General features: G+C 41.5%; 1 protein-coding gene across 9 annotated transcripts in view; it reads left to right on the top strand.

Moving 5' to 3' along the window:
• The window catches only part of bcl11ba (BAF chromatin remodeling complex subunit BCL11B a), a 42,047-nt gene extending 22,471 nt beyond the window's left edge, over positions 1-19,576 (top strand). For 8 of the 9 annotated variants that reach the window (XM_043697151.1, XM_043697144.1, XM_043697142.1 and 5 more), the window contains one exon: positions 11,890-19,576. In XM_043697151.1, the coding sequence (XP_043553086.1) occupies positions 11,890-13,892 (2,003 nt within the window). In that variant the 3' untranslated portion in view covers positions 13,893-19,576. The remainder of the gene's footprint in view (positions 1-11,889) is intronic. The other variant, XM_043697150.1, reaches the window with a different exon arrangement.
• Positions 19,577-19,785: the final 209 nt, after the last annotated feature.

The raw sequence follows: 19,785 nt of genomic DNA, 5'->3' as shown, positions 1-19,785 counted from the left end.
GGGTCTCTGGCGCCGTGAGGCAGCAATGCTAACCACTGTGCCACCGTGCTGCCCACTTCTGCAGCACTTGAGAAATGAGAGAAATGGATTTATTATTTATGCCTTTCATCAGAAATTAAGCAAATATTCACTTTTGAGAAGCTTAATGGGGGAATGAAAGATATTGTGTAAATGCGTGTTCTTACCTCTTTCCCAGATGGTCAGAATATTGTACACACGGTATAGATCTTTTGAAGTATACGAACTGTAGTTCTGACATTTTAAGCCGTACTTTTGACAGAGGTGAGATTTGAACCTAGACCTGACCAAGAGGTATGGATGTTACCATTACGCTAGAAAAGCCTGTTAGTGACTGTTGTTATTTGGCCAAATACAGCAGCCAGTTCTGTACACATCAGAAGACAAGCACATGATTGCTTTGACTCCTCATTTGCTGCTGTTAGCTGAATGAGGGAAGTTGACTAGGAACACCAGGAGAATGTTTTCAGTTAGGACTGTGATTCTGGATGAGGCATGAGTTGACATCTCAAAAGGCCATTCCCCTGATATCCTGGCTGTTCTTTTCAGTATAAAATTCGGCCTCCGTTAGGTGCTGGAGTTCACAGTGACATCTCAACTCTCGACCTCCTTAATGTGGAGGCAAATGTATTACCAAGTGAATGAAGCTGGCACTAGATGCAAAGCATTGCAAGTCTGCTAAGAGTCAGACTGAGTAAGCACCAACATAGGCCCACTCTGAAGTTATAATATTTTATTGTGTTTCAGGTCAGAAGGCTGACCTTTAATTTAATAGACAAATGAGACAAATTTACTAGTGCTCAGTTGTCATTTTTTCCTGTTTTATAAATCCCACAAGACCCAACACTCTCAACATCACATCGTTCAGCACTGCATACATACATTATCATTTGTTTGCTCTGCCCCATTAATGACTCCCCTCTGTATTCGCTAACCTATATAATGTGGCTATGAGACTGTGTCTGTGTAATGTCAATTACCACTTAGTTGCTAAATGTATGCTCTGCATAGCTCCATTAAAATTAAAATACTGTCTGTACATTGGCTCGTGGGATTAGGCAGGAGGTTTGTGTAGATTTACTACGATAGAAGCTAATGGAAAACATAACTGTTAACAATCTGAGGTTTTCAATTAGCCATCCTCTGATTGATTTTTATGAAATCTCATCGACTAATAACTATGCATCGCTGAGCTAACCATAGCACATGCTGAGATATCAACATTTTTTTTAATTTAAAAAATAACACATCTATACCTAGAGAGGTAACAAAACAAGTAGCATGTTCAGTATTTTGCTTTTATGTAGCTGATGAAATACAAAGCCTTTTTGTGAGTGTGCCCTCGAGCTAACCACAGCACATGCTGCGATATCAACATTTTTTCTAATTGAAGAAAAGATCTCTACCTGGTAAGGTAACAAAAAAAAGTAGTATGTGCAGTATTTTGCTTTTGTATTGTTAACGAAATACAAAGCTTTTTTGTAAGTGTGCCTTACAATGATTCTCCTCTCCTGCCTGTTTCATAAACTCACCAAAATTGAGTTATTCCTGGTCTAAATTCCAGAGACAGGGCTTTGTGATTTTACTTTGACCAATCATGTCTCACTGTACTTGCAAAGAGTGTTGGATTGGTTCAGTCCTACAGGAACTTGTTCTAACACAATCACTGTGTCACTGGTTTACGGCAACTGAATAAGTCAAGTTTTATTTTGTACATAGAAGGGATTTTCTGTCCTTTTTTTGCATCGGCACTCTGCAACTTTGCCAATTTGTCCCTGAAGCTGATTGGGCTTTTTAATTGCACATGATTTGGGCAGGCTGTCCTGCATGACATAAAGGGGGAAGTTCCCGCCTATTTCTGTTTTATTTGTATTTTCTTATCCTTGTTAACTTGTGGTAAAGGTGATGTTATTCCAAAGTTAAAACTTCACAGTGCCGGAGGGTTCCCTTGCTGACCTGAGTGAACCAAAATAGCACCCCCTTCAGGAGATCTAATCCATATGGATCTCTATATATTTTTCCTTACTTGAGAAGAACTATAATGAAATGTCAAAGTAAGCAATCAGGATTTAAAAGGTGGAAATTTTATTCAACAGGCTTTATTTGTACAGAGACATATATACTAGTGAAAGCTCTCTCAAAGAGTAACAAAAGTCAGTTGCTGTAGGCAGTGTGGTTACATGTGAAAGGAATACAGAGTGCATTTGGTCCGTTATTGATCTTCTATGCATCATTGCTTGGAATGATCATAGTTAATAAATAAAAATAAATCTGTAAAGAAAATCAAATTACCACCTTATTTATTCCTTACCTTTATAGAGTAGCTAGGCTAAGTTTTAAATGTATTATGAATTCATGAATAGTGTAAGAAAGAGAGATCATGATTTCACAGTGCCGTGTTACATTCATCCAGAGCCTAACAGTCGGTTATGTGCCTCATTCAAATTAGGCTGAAGGGAGGGGGATGAGGATCATGGTCAACCTGTGATCAGAATAAATTTTTTGAAACTTTTGAATCTATCAGCCAGTAAGTTTGCCTTTAACTGTGAATAGCTTTCTTTTCATTGCATTTCAACTAATTAAACAAAAAGTAATTCTGGTACTCATGGTGTCATTGGGGATGTGTTGAGCCCAACAGTGTAGGTTAGCTGAATTAACATGACTATTCTGGATTAATGACGGTCTCTTACTAATGGTTTAATGATTTGCTCTCTTTGTGATGGTTCAGCTCTCTTATGCTGTATGGTTTGCCCACTCTTCCAGATCAGAACCCCAGTGATACCATGAGATGTCAATTTTAAAACAATAATGTGAACAGAGTAAAATTACACTCAGGTTCATGGTAATTTTTACAAATTGGTACATCAAGAATGTCCCGTATATAATGTGATAGATTTGCTGTTGGTTCTGGGCTTGAATCATTTCAGTGTTTCACCTTGGCTTTTAGCAGTATCAAAAATGTAATTTATTTTTATAAGCCGGCAAGAGTAATTATTCCTATCCTGTGACTGACATTCCTCTGGTTAAAGAGAAAGTTCTGATCTTTGAACTGTACAAGCCTGTGGCACCACAGGCTCAATCTGTGGCATCAACTGACCAGGCAAATAGGACATGAAAATGGCCGCAGTCCCTTGGTTTAGAGGACAGAGAAATAACCAGAGGTTCCATCCCTACAGTGATCCTTTTTCCAATATATATGCTCTTCCACTGGAAGGTGTTGCAAGGTCAGTTGAGCTGTCACCATTCATTGTCGAGGCGTACCAATGAAGAGAGGTCACTTGACCAGTGCATCTAGGAAGAAGCAAGATCCCAAGGAGATCATAAACAACATCAAATCAGAAAGGGTGGGAAGAATTCCGATAAAATAGTAATAATCCTGCTGGCTAGGTGTCTAGTGACCCCTCGGTAAGTGCTTTGAAACAAAATGTGGCATTTTATTTAGAAGAATAAACCACATCAGGAATTTCTTATTCTTATAAATGCAAATATTGATTGAAAGAACCAATATTTCAGTCTTAAAAACCTACCTCACTTAGTGTCATAGAGTCATAGAGATTTACAGCATGGAAATAAACTCTTCGATCCAATTCGTTCATGTCAAACAGATATCCTAAATTAACCTAGTCCCATTTACCAGCATTCGGCCCATATCCATCTAAACCCTTCCTATTCATGGGACCCATTCAGATGTGTTTTAAATGTTGTAGCTGTACTCGCCTCCATCAGGTCCTCATTTGATGTAGTCTATTTTGTGCGTTCACCATAGAAATATAAAACATGTTAGGACCCAGTAAAAAAAAATCGCAAATCCAGCAGACCATTTGCTTAGCTCAGCGTCATCGAAACATTATCTTATTCCCTTGCCTCTCCCGGAAAAGTATCTGTTGCCTGTTGAACCTATTAAAGAAAATCTGTTTGCTACAGTTACCTTCCCTGGTGATTTATTTCACCTTAGTTTAAAGTAGGGCTCAGAAACGAAGGGATGTCATTTAAAAATTAGGAGTGATTAGGGAATTTGTGCAAATGGCCATATGGAATAAGTTAAAAGGGGGAAAAAAGTCTCTGAAACAAATGAGACAGGTTCTTTCGGAGACAGTTGAATGCACTTATTGACAGTTAGAAGGATGGAGAGGGTCTGGAGAAAAGCTTCAAAATGGGAAGAGTGTTGAGTTCAGTCGAAAACCTGTTGAGCTGGATTGGCCAAATGGTCTCCTCCAGTTCCTGTGGCTTGATGCCAGCAGCACACTTTTTAAGTGATTGGTGGTGGTGGAGATGGGGAGTCACAATACACAGCATTGTTTCTCTGTAGGGATGACTGATCTGTGCAGATCTATTGCCAGTACTGTGCTGAAGAGATCTGAGGGAATTTGGTTGAAAACGTTTAAAAGCATCTTTGTGGAAATGCTGGCGGGTAGCCGTGAGAGTGTTTCCGAGGGTCAGCGAGGGGATGGCAAAACCTCGTGCCTTTTTGAGAATTCCCAGTTAAATTGCAAGTTCACCTCTGAAACACTCCTAATGAAAAAACCATATGTTAGGTGGATGTGTGTATTTTCAAGTGGGAACCCTTGCGTGTTTCTAAAGGCACTGTATATTTTACTTAGTTCTTTCTCTTGGCTTTGTGTCAGTCTGAAGCTGTCAGAAATAGTTGCCTAGTCGCATGGCTCATGCTGAATTTCAGCAACGTGAGAAAATGAATTCCCAAGTCAACAAGATGAATGTTCTTTGTGCTATGTTTTGTTTTAATGGCTATAAAATATATATATTGAAGGGGTGGGGAGGAGGGTTCTGAGTGGTGTAGGAGGAAAAGGAAGTTGAGATTTATTTGTGCTCTGAAAATTGTCTCATTTGCCCATCATTCTACTTTAAGATGGGGGAGGGCGGTGTCTGCGTGGTGGTGGTGAAGTGTGTTAACTCCTGTCAGTAAAAGATAAAGAATTAGGCTATCATATTAAAAACAATGTACTGGGACAGTCTTAATGAAAAAACATTAGTAGTATTCTTCATTCAGTAGTGTAGCAGTGAGCAGGTCATTAAAGTTCCCCTCATCAGGAACCATATGGAAATGGCTGTAGAGATCGCCAGTAAATTTTTTGAAGTATAATTGAACAGCTGTCTCTGATTAATTGATTAGTTTAAAGCCAGGAAAAGCAGGTAAAACCCAAGGTGAAGGATGCGGTTGCACATTAAATGGATACAATACCACTCCTGGGACCTCCTTCCAGGTTCTGTATAGGGAAGATACACTTGGGGTTGACAGTATTAATATCGAACTGGAGGGCTGCTGCGTCTGAAGCTTGAGAAAACTGGGGTCTGCTCAGATAACTGCCTTAGTCCAGAAACTGCTTCTGACCAGTTTCACGTGCAGCGGGATATTCCTATCACGCTTGTTATGTCGCTTTGAATCTCATTTCCTGATTGTAGAATCATAGAAATTGGTGGTGCAGGTAGAGGCCATTTGGCTCACTCTGTCTGTGCCAGCCAAACAAAAATAGGGTCGCAGCTGGAAGATTTAGTTCAGCTGCCAAATAATAAAATTTGCACCATAGTGCACATTTCAAGAAAAGACCCAAGAGGTTAAAAGCAGTCGTTGATAAAGGCCGGGGCATAGGTTAGGGCAGGTGGTTCGGGTTTGAGGAGGCAGCTGAGTTGTAACAATTAGAGTAACCGTTGCATAAGGCAAATCTTTATTATTTCTGCTTGAAGCCTGACTATGACATTCCATTGCTGTGTATCAGTGACTGCAATAAATTGAGTTGTGAGAGTGCAGCTGATTAGGCAAGGACTGAGTGGTCTTAACAATTGACCTCTGTTACTATTAGAGGTCTCTGGCTTATATTAATTTACCCATCAAGGTAATGCTACATGATTCAGTTCATGCATGTTTGTTAATTATTGAAAAATAGCTTTTGGTTGTCTGTGCATTATAATTGATTCTGCCACAGCATTAGATTAAAGCCAGTTAAAAAAAAGTGGCTTCCATTTGAAATTTAAGCAATCGATGAGAGCAGCTAAACAGATATCCAGCAATCTCTTTTTCTGTCCTCTCTCTGACCCGTCCAGTGTGTTAAGTCAGGGGCACATAGCGTCCCCCAACTCCTTTTTTTTAAATCATCAGCACCAGAATTCCTCACTTGTACCAGTTCCTCTGATCCTTGATTTCTAATTCCAGTATAATCTCGTCCCTCCTAGAATGAGAAAATATAGGATATTGACATTTGGCTCTTCGAAAATGCTATCCAGTTTGTCCCACTTGACTTGCTCATTCCCCATGGTCCTGTAAAAGTTGGCTTTTCGAGTATTTATCCAATTCCCTTTTGAAAGTCACTGTTGGTTACTTCCAGGCAGCGTCAAAATGAAGTATAACAGCTCAGCCTGTACGATGCAAAGAAAATGAATGACTCTTATCTCAACTCTTTCCAGGCTTCAATATCCAAAATTTATTGTCCCCTAACATATGAATTGTATTTTGTTCACACTCATTTCAGCAGCATGGTTAGGTGCCTGTAAAACAGCACTGTGTTTTTAAATTAGCAAAACATACACAGATTCTCTCCTTCCTGTATTCAGAACTGTTGAATCCCACAAAGATGGTGTACCTTGGGTCAGAAGAGCTTTTTCTCTTTTATTTTTCCAGTCCATCAGGGACTGACAGTGTTTACCAGGGATCAAGTAGCTGTCAGTGCAGGAAAGGCATGATCAGCGCAAGGATACTGTTATCTTTCATTGATTCTGGTATTGAGGTTGATATCCTTGAACTTAGTTCCATTTATGTGTTGTCCCATGTATTCACCAGCTTATATTGGCTCCCATTCCAGTGATTCATCGAATTTAAAATTCCGATCCTAGATTTCAAATCCCACCCAACCGCATCTCTTAGCTGTAAAGAGAGATTGGACAAATTTATTTTTGCTAGAATGTCAGAGGCTGAGGGGCAACCTCAGAAATATATAAAACAATGAGAGGCATGGCTAGCGTGGATAGTTGGGTAGAATTGTCGAATACTCGGGACAGCTGCAGCTCTTGTTAAACCGCATGACGGCTCTGGAGCTGCAGATGGGCTTACTTTGGAGCATAGGCGATGCTAAGGGCATTGTGGATAGCACGTTTAGTGAGTTGGTCACACCGCAGATTAGGATTGCTGAGGGAGAAAGGGAATGTGTGGCCAGAAGGCAGAGAAAGAGCAGGAAGGTAGTGCAGGTGTCCCCTGCGGTCATCTCCCTACAAAACAGGTATACCCTTTTGGATACTGTTGGGGGAGCTGGCTCACCAGGGGAAGGCAGCAGTAGCCAGGCTAACGGCACTGTGGCAGGCTCTACTGTATGGAAGGGCAGGAAAAAGGGTGGAAGGGCTATAGTCATAGGGGATTCAATTGTAAGGAGAGTAGATAGGCAGTTCTGTGGTTGAAAACGAGACTCTCGAATGATGTGTTGCCTTCCAGATGCACGGGTCAGAGATGTCTCAAATTGGCTGCAGAACATTCTGAAGGGGGAAGGTGAACAGCCAGTTGTCATGGTGCATATAGGCACCAACGATTGAGGTAAAAAAAAACAGGATTAGGTCCTACAAGCAGAATTTAGGGAGTTAGGAGCCAAGTTAAAAAGTAGGACCTCAGAGGTAGTAATCTCAGGATTGCTACCAGTGCTATGTGCTAGTTAGAGTAGGAATGAAAGAATAGGCAGGATGAATGCATGACTTGAGAGATGGTGCAGGAGGGATTTTTGGGACATTGGAATTGGTTCTGGGGGAGGTGGGAGTACTATAAATTGGATGGTCTACACCTGGGCCAATCTTGAACCAATGTCCTTGGGGATGCTTTTGCTAATGCTGTTGGGGAGGGTTTAAACTAATGTGGCAGTGGGATGGGAACCAAATGAGGAGATTAGTGGATAGTAAGAAGGTAGCAACTAAAGCCTGTAAGGAACTAAATAATGAAGTCAGGGTGACTAAGCGGAAGAGTAGGCAGGGAACAAATGATGAACGCAAAGGGGCTGATGGTCTGAGGTGCATTTGTTTTAATGCATGAAGTGTAGGTAAGGCAGATAATAGATAGTAGGTGCAGGAGTAGGCCATTCTGCCCTTTAAGCCTGCACCACCATTCAATATGATCATGGCTGATCATCCTTAATCAGTATCCTGTTCCTGCCTTATCTCCATAACCCTTGATTCCACTATGCTTGAGAGCTCTATCCAACTCTTTCTTAAATGAATCCAGAGACTGGGCCTTCACTGCCTTCTGGGGCAGAGCATTTCACACAGCCACCACTCTCTCGGTGAAGAAGTTTCTTCTCATCTCTGTCCTAAATGGTCTACCCCGTATTTTTAAGCTGTGTCCTCTGGTTCGGCACTCACCCATCAGCGGAAACATGTTTCCTGCCTCCAGAGTGTCCAATCCTTTAATAATCTTATACGTCTCAATCAGATCCCCTCTCAGTCTTCTAAACTCAAGGGTATACAAGCCAAGTCTGGTGTACAAGAACACCCAGATCTCTTTGTACTGTCCCTTTACCTAAATTGATTCCATTTAGGTAGTAATCTGCCTTCCTGTTCTTGCCACCAAAGTGGATAACCATACATTTATCCACATTAAACTGCATCTGCCATGCATCTGACCACTCAACTAACCTGTCCAGATCACCCTGTAATCTCCTAACATCCTCCTCACATTTCACCCTACCACCCAGCTTAGTATCATCAGCAAATTTGCTAATGTTATTGCTAATACCATCTTCTATATCATTAACATATATTGTAAAAGATGAACTTAGGGCTTGGATTAGTACCTGGCGATACAATGTTATTGCTAATAATTAGACTTGGTTGAGAGAAGGGCATGATTGGCAACCAAATATCCCAGGATGTCGATGCTTCAGGCGGGATAGAGAGGGAGGTAAAAGGGGTGGAAGAGTTGCATTACTGGTCAGAGAAGATATCACAGCTGTGCTGAAGGAGGGCACTATGGATGACTCGAGCAGTGAGGCAATACGGGCAGAGCTCAGAAATAGGAAGGGTGCAGTAACAATGTTGGGGCTGTACTACAGGCCTCCCAACAGTGAGAGTAGGATAGAGGTACAAGTATGTAAATGGATACTGGAAAGATGTAGGAGCAACAGGGTGGTGGTGATAGGGGATTTTTATTTTCCCAGCATTGACTCGGATTCACTTAGTGTTGGAGGTGTAGATGGAGCAGAATTTGTAAGGAGCATCCAGGAGGGCTTTCTAGAGCAGTATGTAAATAGTCCAACTCGGGAAAGGGCCATACTGAACCTGGTGTTGAGGAATGAACACTCATGGACAAAGACGAGAGTGGTTCTAAAGGAAGAGTGCTAAACTTGGGGAAGGCCAACTATACCAAAATTCAACACGAGCTGGGGAGTATGGATTGGGAGCAGCTGTTTGAAGATAAATCCACATTTAATATGTGGGAGGGTAGCAGGCATAATCCAGGCAATTATAGACTGCTGCACCTAATGTCAGTTGTCGGGATGCTAATGGAGAAGATACTGAGGGATAGGATCAATCCCCATCTGAAAGAAAATGGGCTTATCAGTGATAGGCAACATGGCTTTCTGCAGGAAAGGTCATGTCTTACCAACTTAATAGAATTCTTTGAGGAAGTGACAAAGATGATTGATGAGGGGACGGTTGTAGATGTCATATACATGGACTTCAGTAAGGCATTTGATAAGGTTGAGCTGAAAATGTGTTGCTGGAAAAGCGCAGCAGGTCAGGCAGCATCCAGGGAACAGGAGAATCGACGTTTCGGGCATAAGCCCTTCTTCAGGAAAGAAGGGCTTATGCCCGAAACGTCGATTCTCCTGTTCCCTGGATGCTGCCTGACCTGCTGCGCTTTTCCAGCAACACATTTTCAGCTCTGATCTCCAACATCTGCAGACCTCACTTTCTCCTCATTTGATAAGGTTCCCCGTGGTAGGTTGATGGAGAAAACGAAGTTGCATGGGGTCCAGGGTGAACTCGCTGGATGGGTCACGAACTGGCTAGGTAACAGGAGAGTGAGAGTAGTAGTGGAAGGGAGTTTCTCAAAATGGAGAACTGTGACCAGTGGTATTCTGTTGTTTGTGATATACATAAATGATTTGGAGGAAGGTATAGGTGGTCTGATTAGCAAGTTTCAGATGACACTATAATTGGTGGAGTAGCAGATAATGAAGGGGACTGTCAGAGAATACAGCAGTGTATAGTTAGATTGGAGAGATGGGCAGAGAACTGGTAGATGGAGTTCAATCCAAACAAATGCAAGGTGAGGCGTTTTGGAAGGTCCAATTCAAGAGCGAACTATAGAGTAAATGGAAAAGTCCTGGGGAAAATTGATGTACAGAGAGATCTGGGTGTCCAGGTCCATTGTTCCCTAAAGGTGGCTACGCAGGTTAATAAAGTGGTCAAGAAGCCATACAGCATGCTTTCTTTCATCGGACGGGGTATTGAGTACAAGAGTTGGTAAGTCATGTTACAGTTGTATAAGATTTTGGTTTGGCCACATTTGGAATACTGCATACAGTTCTGGTCGTCACATTACTAAAAGGGTGTGGATGCTTTGGAGAGGGTGCAGAGGAGGTTTACCAGGATATTGCCTGGTATGGATGGTGCTAGCTATGAAGAGAGGTTGAGTACATTATGATTATTTTCATTAGAAAGAGGTTGATTGGGGACCTGATTGAGGTCTACAAAATCATGAGAGGTATAGACAGGGTGGATAGCAAGAAACTTTTTTTCCCGAGTGGGGGACTCAATTACTAGGGGGGTCATGAGTTCAAAATGAGAGGGGAAAGATTTAGGGGAGATATGCATGGAAGGTTTTTTACTCTCGCTTCCCTCAGCAACCTGGGATCGATCCTATCCGGACCTGGGGACTTGTCCACCTTAATGCCTTTTAGAATACCCAACACTTCCTCCCTCCTTGTAGATGTCATATCCACGGACTTCAGTAAGGCATTTCATAAGGTTCCCCATGGTAGGCTGATGGAGAAAGTGAAGTTGCATGGGGTCCAAGGTGTACTAGCTAGATGGATAAAGAAGGATGGTGGCTGCCTGGAACGCATTGCCAGCAGAGGTGGTAGGGGCGGGAATGATAGCGACATTTAAGATGTATTGAGACAGATACATGAATGGGCAGGGAGCAGAGGGATACAGACCGTTAGAACATAGGTGGCAGGTTTAGATAGAAGATCTGGATTGGCACAGGCTTGGAGGCCGAAGGGCTAGTTTCTGTTCTGTAATAGGATTAAGATGAGTAGGGAAAAGTTCAAAGGAGATGTCCTAGGCACGTTTTTTAAACAGAGGGTGATAGGTACCTGGAACGCACTGCCAGGGGAGGTGGAAGAAACAGATACGATAGCAACATCTAAGAAACATTTTGACAAAGACAGGCAGAGAGTAGACAGATGGGATTAATTTAGAATGGCATCATGGTCAGCACAGTCACAGTGGGCTCGAGGGCCTGTTCCTGTTCTGTGGTCAGCAGTAAACTGCTCCAGTTCTCAAACCCTTCAAGATCTCCAATTGTTACCTTTTGCGTAAACCCGCTTTTCAGTTACTCTGAAGTTGAAACCTGTGCCTTCAGCTATCCAGATCCCATGTTCTGAAATTCCCTCAATAAATCTCCAGCTTTCTAGCTCGGTCTCTTTTCCTCTCAACACTGCTTAAACCTACTTTGATATGCTTTTGTTTTGGTCACTTGTCCTCATATTTGTTTCTGTGGCACATATCAAAGTTCTGGCAGTTCTCCAGTCAGGTGCACCAGGACACTTTAACATGTTAAAGTGCTACATGAATGAAGGTTGCTGTTGGTAATATTTTATATTGTATTGTGTGAGTGATTATATTTTAAAACGCACCTTTCTGCTTTCTTGACAGGTAAAGATGAGCCTTCAAGCTACATTTGCACAACATGCAAGCAGCCTTTTATGAGTGCTTGGTTCCTGCTCCAACATGCACAGAATACACACGGATTCCGGATTTACTTGGAGACGCATCCGTCGAACAGTCCCCTTACCCCTCGGATTGGCCTTCCCCCCTCCTTGGGACCAGACCCCATCTCACAGTCCCCCCTTACTACTTTTCTCGGTGAGAACAATCCTTTCAACCTGCTACGGATGACTGGACCTATACTTCAGGAGCACCCGGGCTTTGGCGATGGCCGTCTCCCCAATACGCCCCCCATTTTCAGCCCGCCGCCTCGCCATCATCTAGACCCGCATCGTCTGGACCGCCTTAGTGCTGATGAAATGGGCTTGGTATCTCAGCATCATAGTGCCTTTGACAGAGTAATGCGCTTGAACCACCCACTGGGTATGGAATCCCAGACTATGGACTTCTCCAGGAGGCTCCGAGAACTAGCAGGGAACAACAGCTCCACTCCGCCCTTGTCGCCCAGCCGTCACAATCCTATGCATCGCTTGCTTCAGCCCTTCCAGCCCAGCCCCAAGTCGCCATTTCTGAGCACTCCGCCACTCCCCCCCATGCCCCCCAGCAGCACAACTCCTCCTCAGTCACAGTTGAAGAGTAAGTCCTGCGAGTTCTGTGGGAAGACCTTCAAGTTCCAGAGCAATCTGATAGTCCACCGGCGCAGCCACACGGGAGAGAAGCCGTACAAGTGTCAGCTGTGCGACCACGCCTGCTCCCAGGCCAGCAAGCTTAAACGTCACATGAAGACACACATACACAAGTCAGCCTCCGTCACGGCCAGGTCAGATGATGGGCTCTCCACCACCAGCTCACCCGAACCTGGCACCAGTGAACATGCGAGTGGAGAAGGATGTGGCCTGAAAGCCAATATAACCAATTTCAACACTGGTCAGATGAATGAGAACGAGGAGGAGGAAGAGGAGGAGGAGGAGGAAGAGGAAGAGGAACTGGAAAACGAAAGCCGGCCCGAGTCCAGTTTCAGTATGGACTCCGAGCTGAGTCGCAACCGAGAGAATGGCTTCAAATTGCCAGTGAATGAGAAACACTGTGTTCTGGGCAAAGTCATGGAAAATGTCGGTCTCCGTGCAATCCAGCATTACAGCGATGTGCTTACCGATAAGCAGAAGCGTAATAGCTTCTCAAAACGATCCTCTGATGGTCAGAGAGACACTGGAGATGAGGACTCTGTTGCAGGTGAACTGGATCGACCGGAAGATGGCACAGTGAATGGAAGAGGCTTCGGTCCCGGTGAATCATTCCCTATCACATTGCCGCGGAAACCTCCTCTCATCACTAGTCCCTCTCTGTCAGTTGCTTCTTCAAAAAGAATTAAAATGGAGAAAGACATGGATTTGTCCTCAGCACCTTTAATTCCCTCTGAGAATGTTTACTCTCAATGGCTGGTGGGCTACGCAGCATCAAGGCACTTCATGAAAGACCCGTTCCTGGGATTCGGCGACTCTAGACAATCTCCCTTCGCCACTTCCTCTGAGCACTCCTCGGAGAACGGCAGCCTGAGGTTCTCCACACCGCCTGGAGACATGCTGGACGGGGGACTCTCTGGCCGTAGTGGCACAGCCAGCAGCGGCAGTACCCCTCACATGGGAGGGCCCGGCCCGGGGAGGCCGAGCTCCAAGGAAGGACGCCGGAGCGACACTTGCGAGTACTGCGGCAAAGTGTTCAAAAACTGCAGCAACTTGACAGTGCACCGCAGGAGCCATACCGGCGAACGGCCTTACAAATGCGAGCTCTGCAACTATGCATGCGCCCAGAGCAGCAAGCTGACGCGCCACATGAAAACGCACGGCCAGATCGGCAAGGAGGTTTACAGGTGCGACATTTGTCAAATGCCCTTCAGCGTTTACAGCACCCTTGAGAAACACATGAAAAAATGGCATGGAGAACATTTGCTGACAAGCGACGTAAAAATCGAACAAGCAGAAAGAAGCTAAAGCTCCTTGAAGTAAAAGAGACTTGGTTTTAAAAAAAAACACACACACAAAAAAATTCAATTGTAAAGCTTAATTAATTGCCAACTGAGAAAGTCGGCCCAGAGTGCCTCCTGTGGCACTTAAATATTTTCAAGGTATAATTTGTGTCTGAGAAGCTCAATCAAACCTGAGGGTGATATAGAGGCAGTAAAATAATGTTGAGCCTTTTCAACTGTGCAATAATTTCTGTATTTATTGTTTTTTTAAAATATTTTTTCAAGCATCATGTGCAGGTATTTTTTTTCCTTTTCCTTTTTATTTTTCGTTGTTTGAAACTTTATTTTTGTTATGGGTGTCCCTTTTGATTTTACCCACTTTTCAAAAAGAAACCTGAGATTACTTGCATTTTGAGGTGCAGACCTGTAGAAATAACCCTTGACCCGGGCCGCTGCTTATGTGGAATTGAATAGTTAAGCTACTCAACGCAGTAATTTCTTGAATAGAAGCCGCGTTTATTCATTCTTTTATTTTTTTTAAAAAATATGGGGAGGAAGGATTGGAATTGCACAAATTTCTTTTTTTTAATTGTAAGATGAGAAAAAGCCACAGCGGATCACAATCCTAATCGTAGCACTTAATAGGCTTTTATTACAAGCTGGGTTCGAAATGTAGCACTGATCTTGCCAGTCTATGGTGTCTGGAACTGCCATTGTCGCTTTTCATCAAAGACGCCTGCCTAAACATAACACAGTTAATAACGTTTTAAAAAAAAGCAGTAAGCAAATGAGAGAGGCAGTTTACTATCTGGTATCCAGTTGTACCAGCCAGAAACTTAACCTAAGCAATAACGGACTTTTAGTTGTGTTACTAATTAGTGAATAAAATGCACAGCGAAGTAAATCTGAACAAAGTCAAAAGTGCATTATTGCCAACACCTAAGGAAACATCTGTGCTCGATTGTGAGCGACTTGCATTATTGTAGAAATGCACTGCTATTTTGCCATTAGGGGTAGATGGTCTTTGGCCACTGTGTTAAATAGCTAAATTTGTACCTGAGATATTTCCTTTTTTTGAACCCGCACCTTAACATATTTGTTTTTTTAATTATAGAAACTGCGACTTCTGAACAAGAAACTATGGGAAATCTATGGTCCAAAAGGGTTATGGTATACATTAGGGAACAACTGAGATTAAAAGTGTCAGTGTTGCTTAGCATAGCATTCACAATGCTGGCACTATAAAAAAAAAATGTTAATGTCAGTTGACGGTTTTTATACTGCCATTCAATTTGACATGAGTGCCTTGAATATTTGATCTTCCTAATGAGTCTCTGAGACAAATGCAAAACCATTTTTTGTGAAGTTAAAAAAAAGTACTGATTTGAAGAAGAGAAAAAAAAATCACACAACAAAGAGAAAAATGTACGTCATATTAGATTCTAGAGTTCTACACGCACCAACAATCCAGCATTTGTAAAACAAAAACAAAAAATAAATTCAGCGGAACTTCACGCCAGCCGCTACAAGTTGGTGAAGACGAAACAGCATCCCTTCCCCCCCCACTTGCCCCCCCTACCCATCTAATCAACTTCGGAAAAACAGTTTGACGGTCTGTTCTCATCAATTGACGCTGCAGGACGCTGCTTAAACTGTGGGAACCCCACTGTAGCAAGGCTCAAAAGTTTTTAAAAAAAAAGACGCCTCCAGAGTCCCACCAAGAACGTAAAGACAGTTACTCATCAGGAACAATGGCTACTCCTTATTTTTTTTTGTTCTGAACAGAATTAGTGCACTCAGTCTCGAATAAGTTTACAGTATTGAATATATACAAAGGTGGAAAAAAATAACAAAAAAAAATTGTGTGTGTGTGTGCGTGCGTGTGTTTGTTGAATGATCAAGAGATTTTTTTTTTTCCGAAGTTTGCTTAGTAAATACATGGATGCCATTATGGCCATGTGTATATTGGTTCTCTGATTCAACTGGTGAAGGGGTTTAATATATATATTACAGTTTCTTGATCACTGTAAAAGTGTACCAGTATTTGTAATAATGGAGAATGCCTGGGCATTTTACAAAATGGAGAAAAAAAACAAAAAAAATTTTTTTTTCAAAAATGGAAATTGTTGCAGTAAATTTGTGGGTCTAAAATTGTATTTGTCACTGTAATTGTAAAGTCTAATTGACTATCAGTTTTAGTAGACTTTTTTGCCTTGGGTGTTTTATCTTTTTTCAAAAATTGTATAGAACTTGTATTGGGAAGAACGATTACTGCTACCATATGTAGACAAGAAAAAAAATAGTAGAAAAGTGCATATTCATGTAATTGCTTTGCTTAAATCACATTCCTGACCTGTACTTTTTTCCCTCTGTTTCTCTGGAATGGTTACTTGGTATTGGTTCATAATAGTGTAGGCACTTGCTGTATTTATACAGGAGCTTGTATTTTTTAACTGTTTGCTTGTCCTTTTAAAGGTACGACAAAAAAGTACCTTTTTTTTGGTAGTGGATTAGAAAAAGAACACACAGGCTGCCATAATATATTTTTTTAATTTTGGCAGGATAAACAAATAGTGCAAAAATAATTTGTATGTTCTGAAATCTTATTGTACAGGAGAAAAAGAAAGGTCGTGTAACGACCTTTTGTTAAAAAAAAATACAAAAAGGAATTAGGAAATGCATTGCTGGTCACTGATAATTTGATTTTCATTTGTACAGTTTCCCTCCCAGATTCCCTGTTGGATATGCACGGTTTACAGTTTTGCTAGTCTGTCTCATTTTTTTTTTGTTCATGATTTGCTGCCTTCACTCTCCCTATTCACGTGGACTCACTTCAAATCCATTGTGGTCAGAGTCAGATCAATGTAAATTGGACTGAATGAAAACTAAAATATGTTGCATCTTGCGCTGCTTTTAAGGGTCATTCAGTACGTGACATTGAAGACAGCAGATGAATTGTATAATGTCCATGTTGGGCAGGTGTATACTCACAGGGATGAGAGGTTTCCTTATTTTGGGCACATTTCTGCCTTTTGTAAGTTTCATAAAATAGTTACCCAGCTTTTTTTTTGAAGAAAACAATGATTAAGTTAAACTGAGGTTTGCAATATGTAGTGACCACTAGATGTCACTGAAACATTCAATTGTCAGTGCGCTAGCGACCACTAATGGTAGTGAACAAATACTGCATTTTTCCAAAATGGAACTCCCTTCAATGGTTCCTTATTTTTATTTTCTCTTGAACCTCCTCTCTTGTCCCTGATGCATCCACGTTACGTGCATGGCACTATTTTGTTTTACATTTCCATGGGGATTTGGGTTTCAGGCCTCCTTGATCTGCTGCTGTGTAAAACTGATGAGGCAGATACAAGTATATGTTGATCTAACTGCCATTTGTTTTTTTTAACATTTTTGTGTTAACAGGATCATTCACACCTTATTTCACATTCCACGGGTTTCTCAACGTACACAATAGTAGATAAGAGGTGGGATGAAACCTTTTGTATTTTGACACTTTGAAATTTGCACTAAAAGGCAGAAACAAAACAAAAGCCATCCTGGATGAATAATCTTTAACTGCTAAGGTCTGAAATATTATCACTCCACTACCTAAAGGCATGGGCAGCATACATTAAACTCCACGTGTTCAAAGTTGCTTATCAGTTGGTGGGCTAAGTGGCTTGAAATATCCAATTGTTAGTGAGTTTGATATTCAGACATTCCAGCGCTTTTCTGTGAATAAAATGTAGCATGAAAGCTGTAGAGGCTCCATTGCATATCTCTTGATCTGCAGCAGCTATCATCGTTTGACCTAGGTTGTGTCAGCGGTTGACAGTTACAAGTTCGTAATTGATTTTACCAATATAAGGTGACCAGGTACTATTTATGCATTTTTCTCTAGCTCTAGTGGAAAGTGTTTTTGACAGGTTTCCCCTGCATCATCCTTATTACTGTGAGTAATTCGGTGAGATGGAAGGAGGTTGAGCCTGTAGTAACCGAAGCCAGGGTTGAGTGTCAACCTTGTCAGTTCAAGAGATGCACCTCATAATGTTTGGGCACCAGCAACAAAGGTATCAACTTTGACAGACAATATTCATTGGTTAAAAAGAAAATGTTAAATTCATTATGTCAAGAAGGAGCAGTCCATGGAGCCAACTTCTCCTCAGTGTAGCACTTCATGGGGCTTCTGGCATGTCAGTCAAAGGTTTTATTTTTACTTCCCTGTTTACATCTTCCTTGTAAAACAAGCAGAAAGCAGAAAAAGCACTTTGGTCATTACTGTAGTGAAATATTGGACCAGAAAGTTGATTTCAGAATAATACATTGTCATCAAATGGTCACTATTGTCTTATCAAATTGTTATATTTGGTACCCACATAGTTCCAACTAAGGTCTGTTTTACCAGTATAAGATAGAATAGTGACGGCACATTGCTATGTTTCTAAGTGGTCCTTGGCACAGGAAAGCTTTAAGGAAAACGTTAGTAAATAGGCAGTAATACAGAAGTATACAGGAAGGTAGTATCTCTTGTTTGAGCAGGTTTCATGCCACTGAGGGGTGGCAGGGAATTAAATTTAAGATATTACTGCAATATTTTACAGCAGTCTTTTCAGCCACAAAGGGAAAAAAATTAGTCAGCTGGTGAAAACTAAGTATTTGCATATTGGCAGCCACTGCATATGTTACAATGGACACAGGTTTACAGAACTAGATAAAACCTAAAGTATATACCGAAGTTTTCAGATTTTATCTGTGAAAGGTTGATGGAAGTGTCAGATTCCAGAACTTGGTGCTAGAGAACTAAGCTAGAGAACTAATAAACTCTAAATTGAGCCAGTGTAGAAGCTGCACAGTGGATTTATATAGAGAACTTGTAGTACCTGCTTCCCTAAAGATGACAAATCTTTCAAAACAAAAATCCAACATAGTAGTTTATTGTATTGGCGTACTGCCTATGACCATTTTATATTGGGTGAGTTTAGGGTTAATGGATTTAAACTTTTCCTTTATATAGTGGTGTTCAATGCTCTGATGTTGTTCTCCATCACTATTCAGTGTTTGAGCTGTGTTGTTTCAGCAGCTTCCGACATTGTGTGCCACTGCACGAGATCCACCTCCCCATGCTGCCATTTACCACCAACCAGTTAACATTGTATACATTCAATGAGGAGTTATGCAAGGAAAAGTACTGACAAACACTCAAAGGTTAAGACTTACGTTTCATCCCACCTCTGTTAAATACAGTCCACAGGTTGTTTTATCATGACCAAAACACTTTTAACGGTGCTGTTGTATTTTTAAGAATTGTACTTAAAATGCAAAGCAAATCAATGCCACTTGAGTTGGACCTATTTGTAATGGCAAGGCAAAATATTTTATTAGCTTTTTTTCTATTTCTGTATTTAGAGCTTTTTATTGTAACTTGAGATTTGGTCTTATACTACAAGTTTGAACTATTTATTATTGCTTGTGTTGTGCTCTGTTTAAAACAGATGCACGTTATCCTTTTTTTTATGTTGAAGTGCTGACCAGAGGTCACATCAGCTTGGCTTTGTGAAATATTTATTGTTCTGTTTTTCTGTACAAAATCAAGCCCTCTCCTAATCCACACTGTTTTCAGCTTGTGTCTACCATTTCATTCATACACACATCCAAATGTTTGTCCCATTTTCAAGTGAAAAAAATAAATCAAAAGTTATCTTTACAATCTTCAAACTTCTTCCTTTCTGCCTATTTTTTCCCCCCCCACCCTCCTCAGTATGTGGGTTTAACAATAAATGTTTAGCAGCGAGCACCTGCATGACTCATGGTATCACAGGTCAAGTTGAGCACAATGAAGACTCAGATAATAAAACCTTCGATGGCACTAGAAATGATGATGGAACATATCTGCACGTCATATTGTGACATCTGGCTGA

Source organism: Chiloscyllium plagiosum, chromosome 10 (genome assembly GCF_004010195.1).
Source record: "Chiloscyllium plagiosum isolate BGI_BamShark_2017 chromosome 10, ASM401019v2, whole genome shotgun sequence".
Lineage (NCBI taxonomy): Eukaryota > Metazoa > Chordata > Chondrichthyes > Orectolobiformes > Hemiscylliidae > Chiloscyllium > Chiloscyllium plagiosum.
This window is presented reverse-complemented; position numbering and strand designations above follow the sequence as displayed.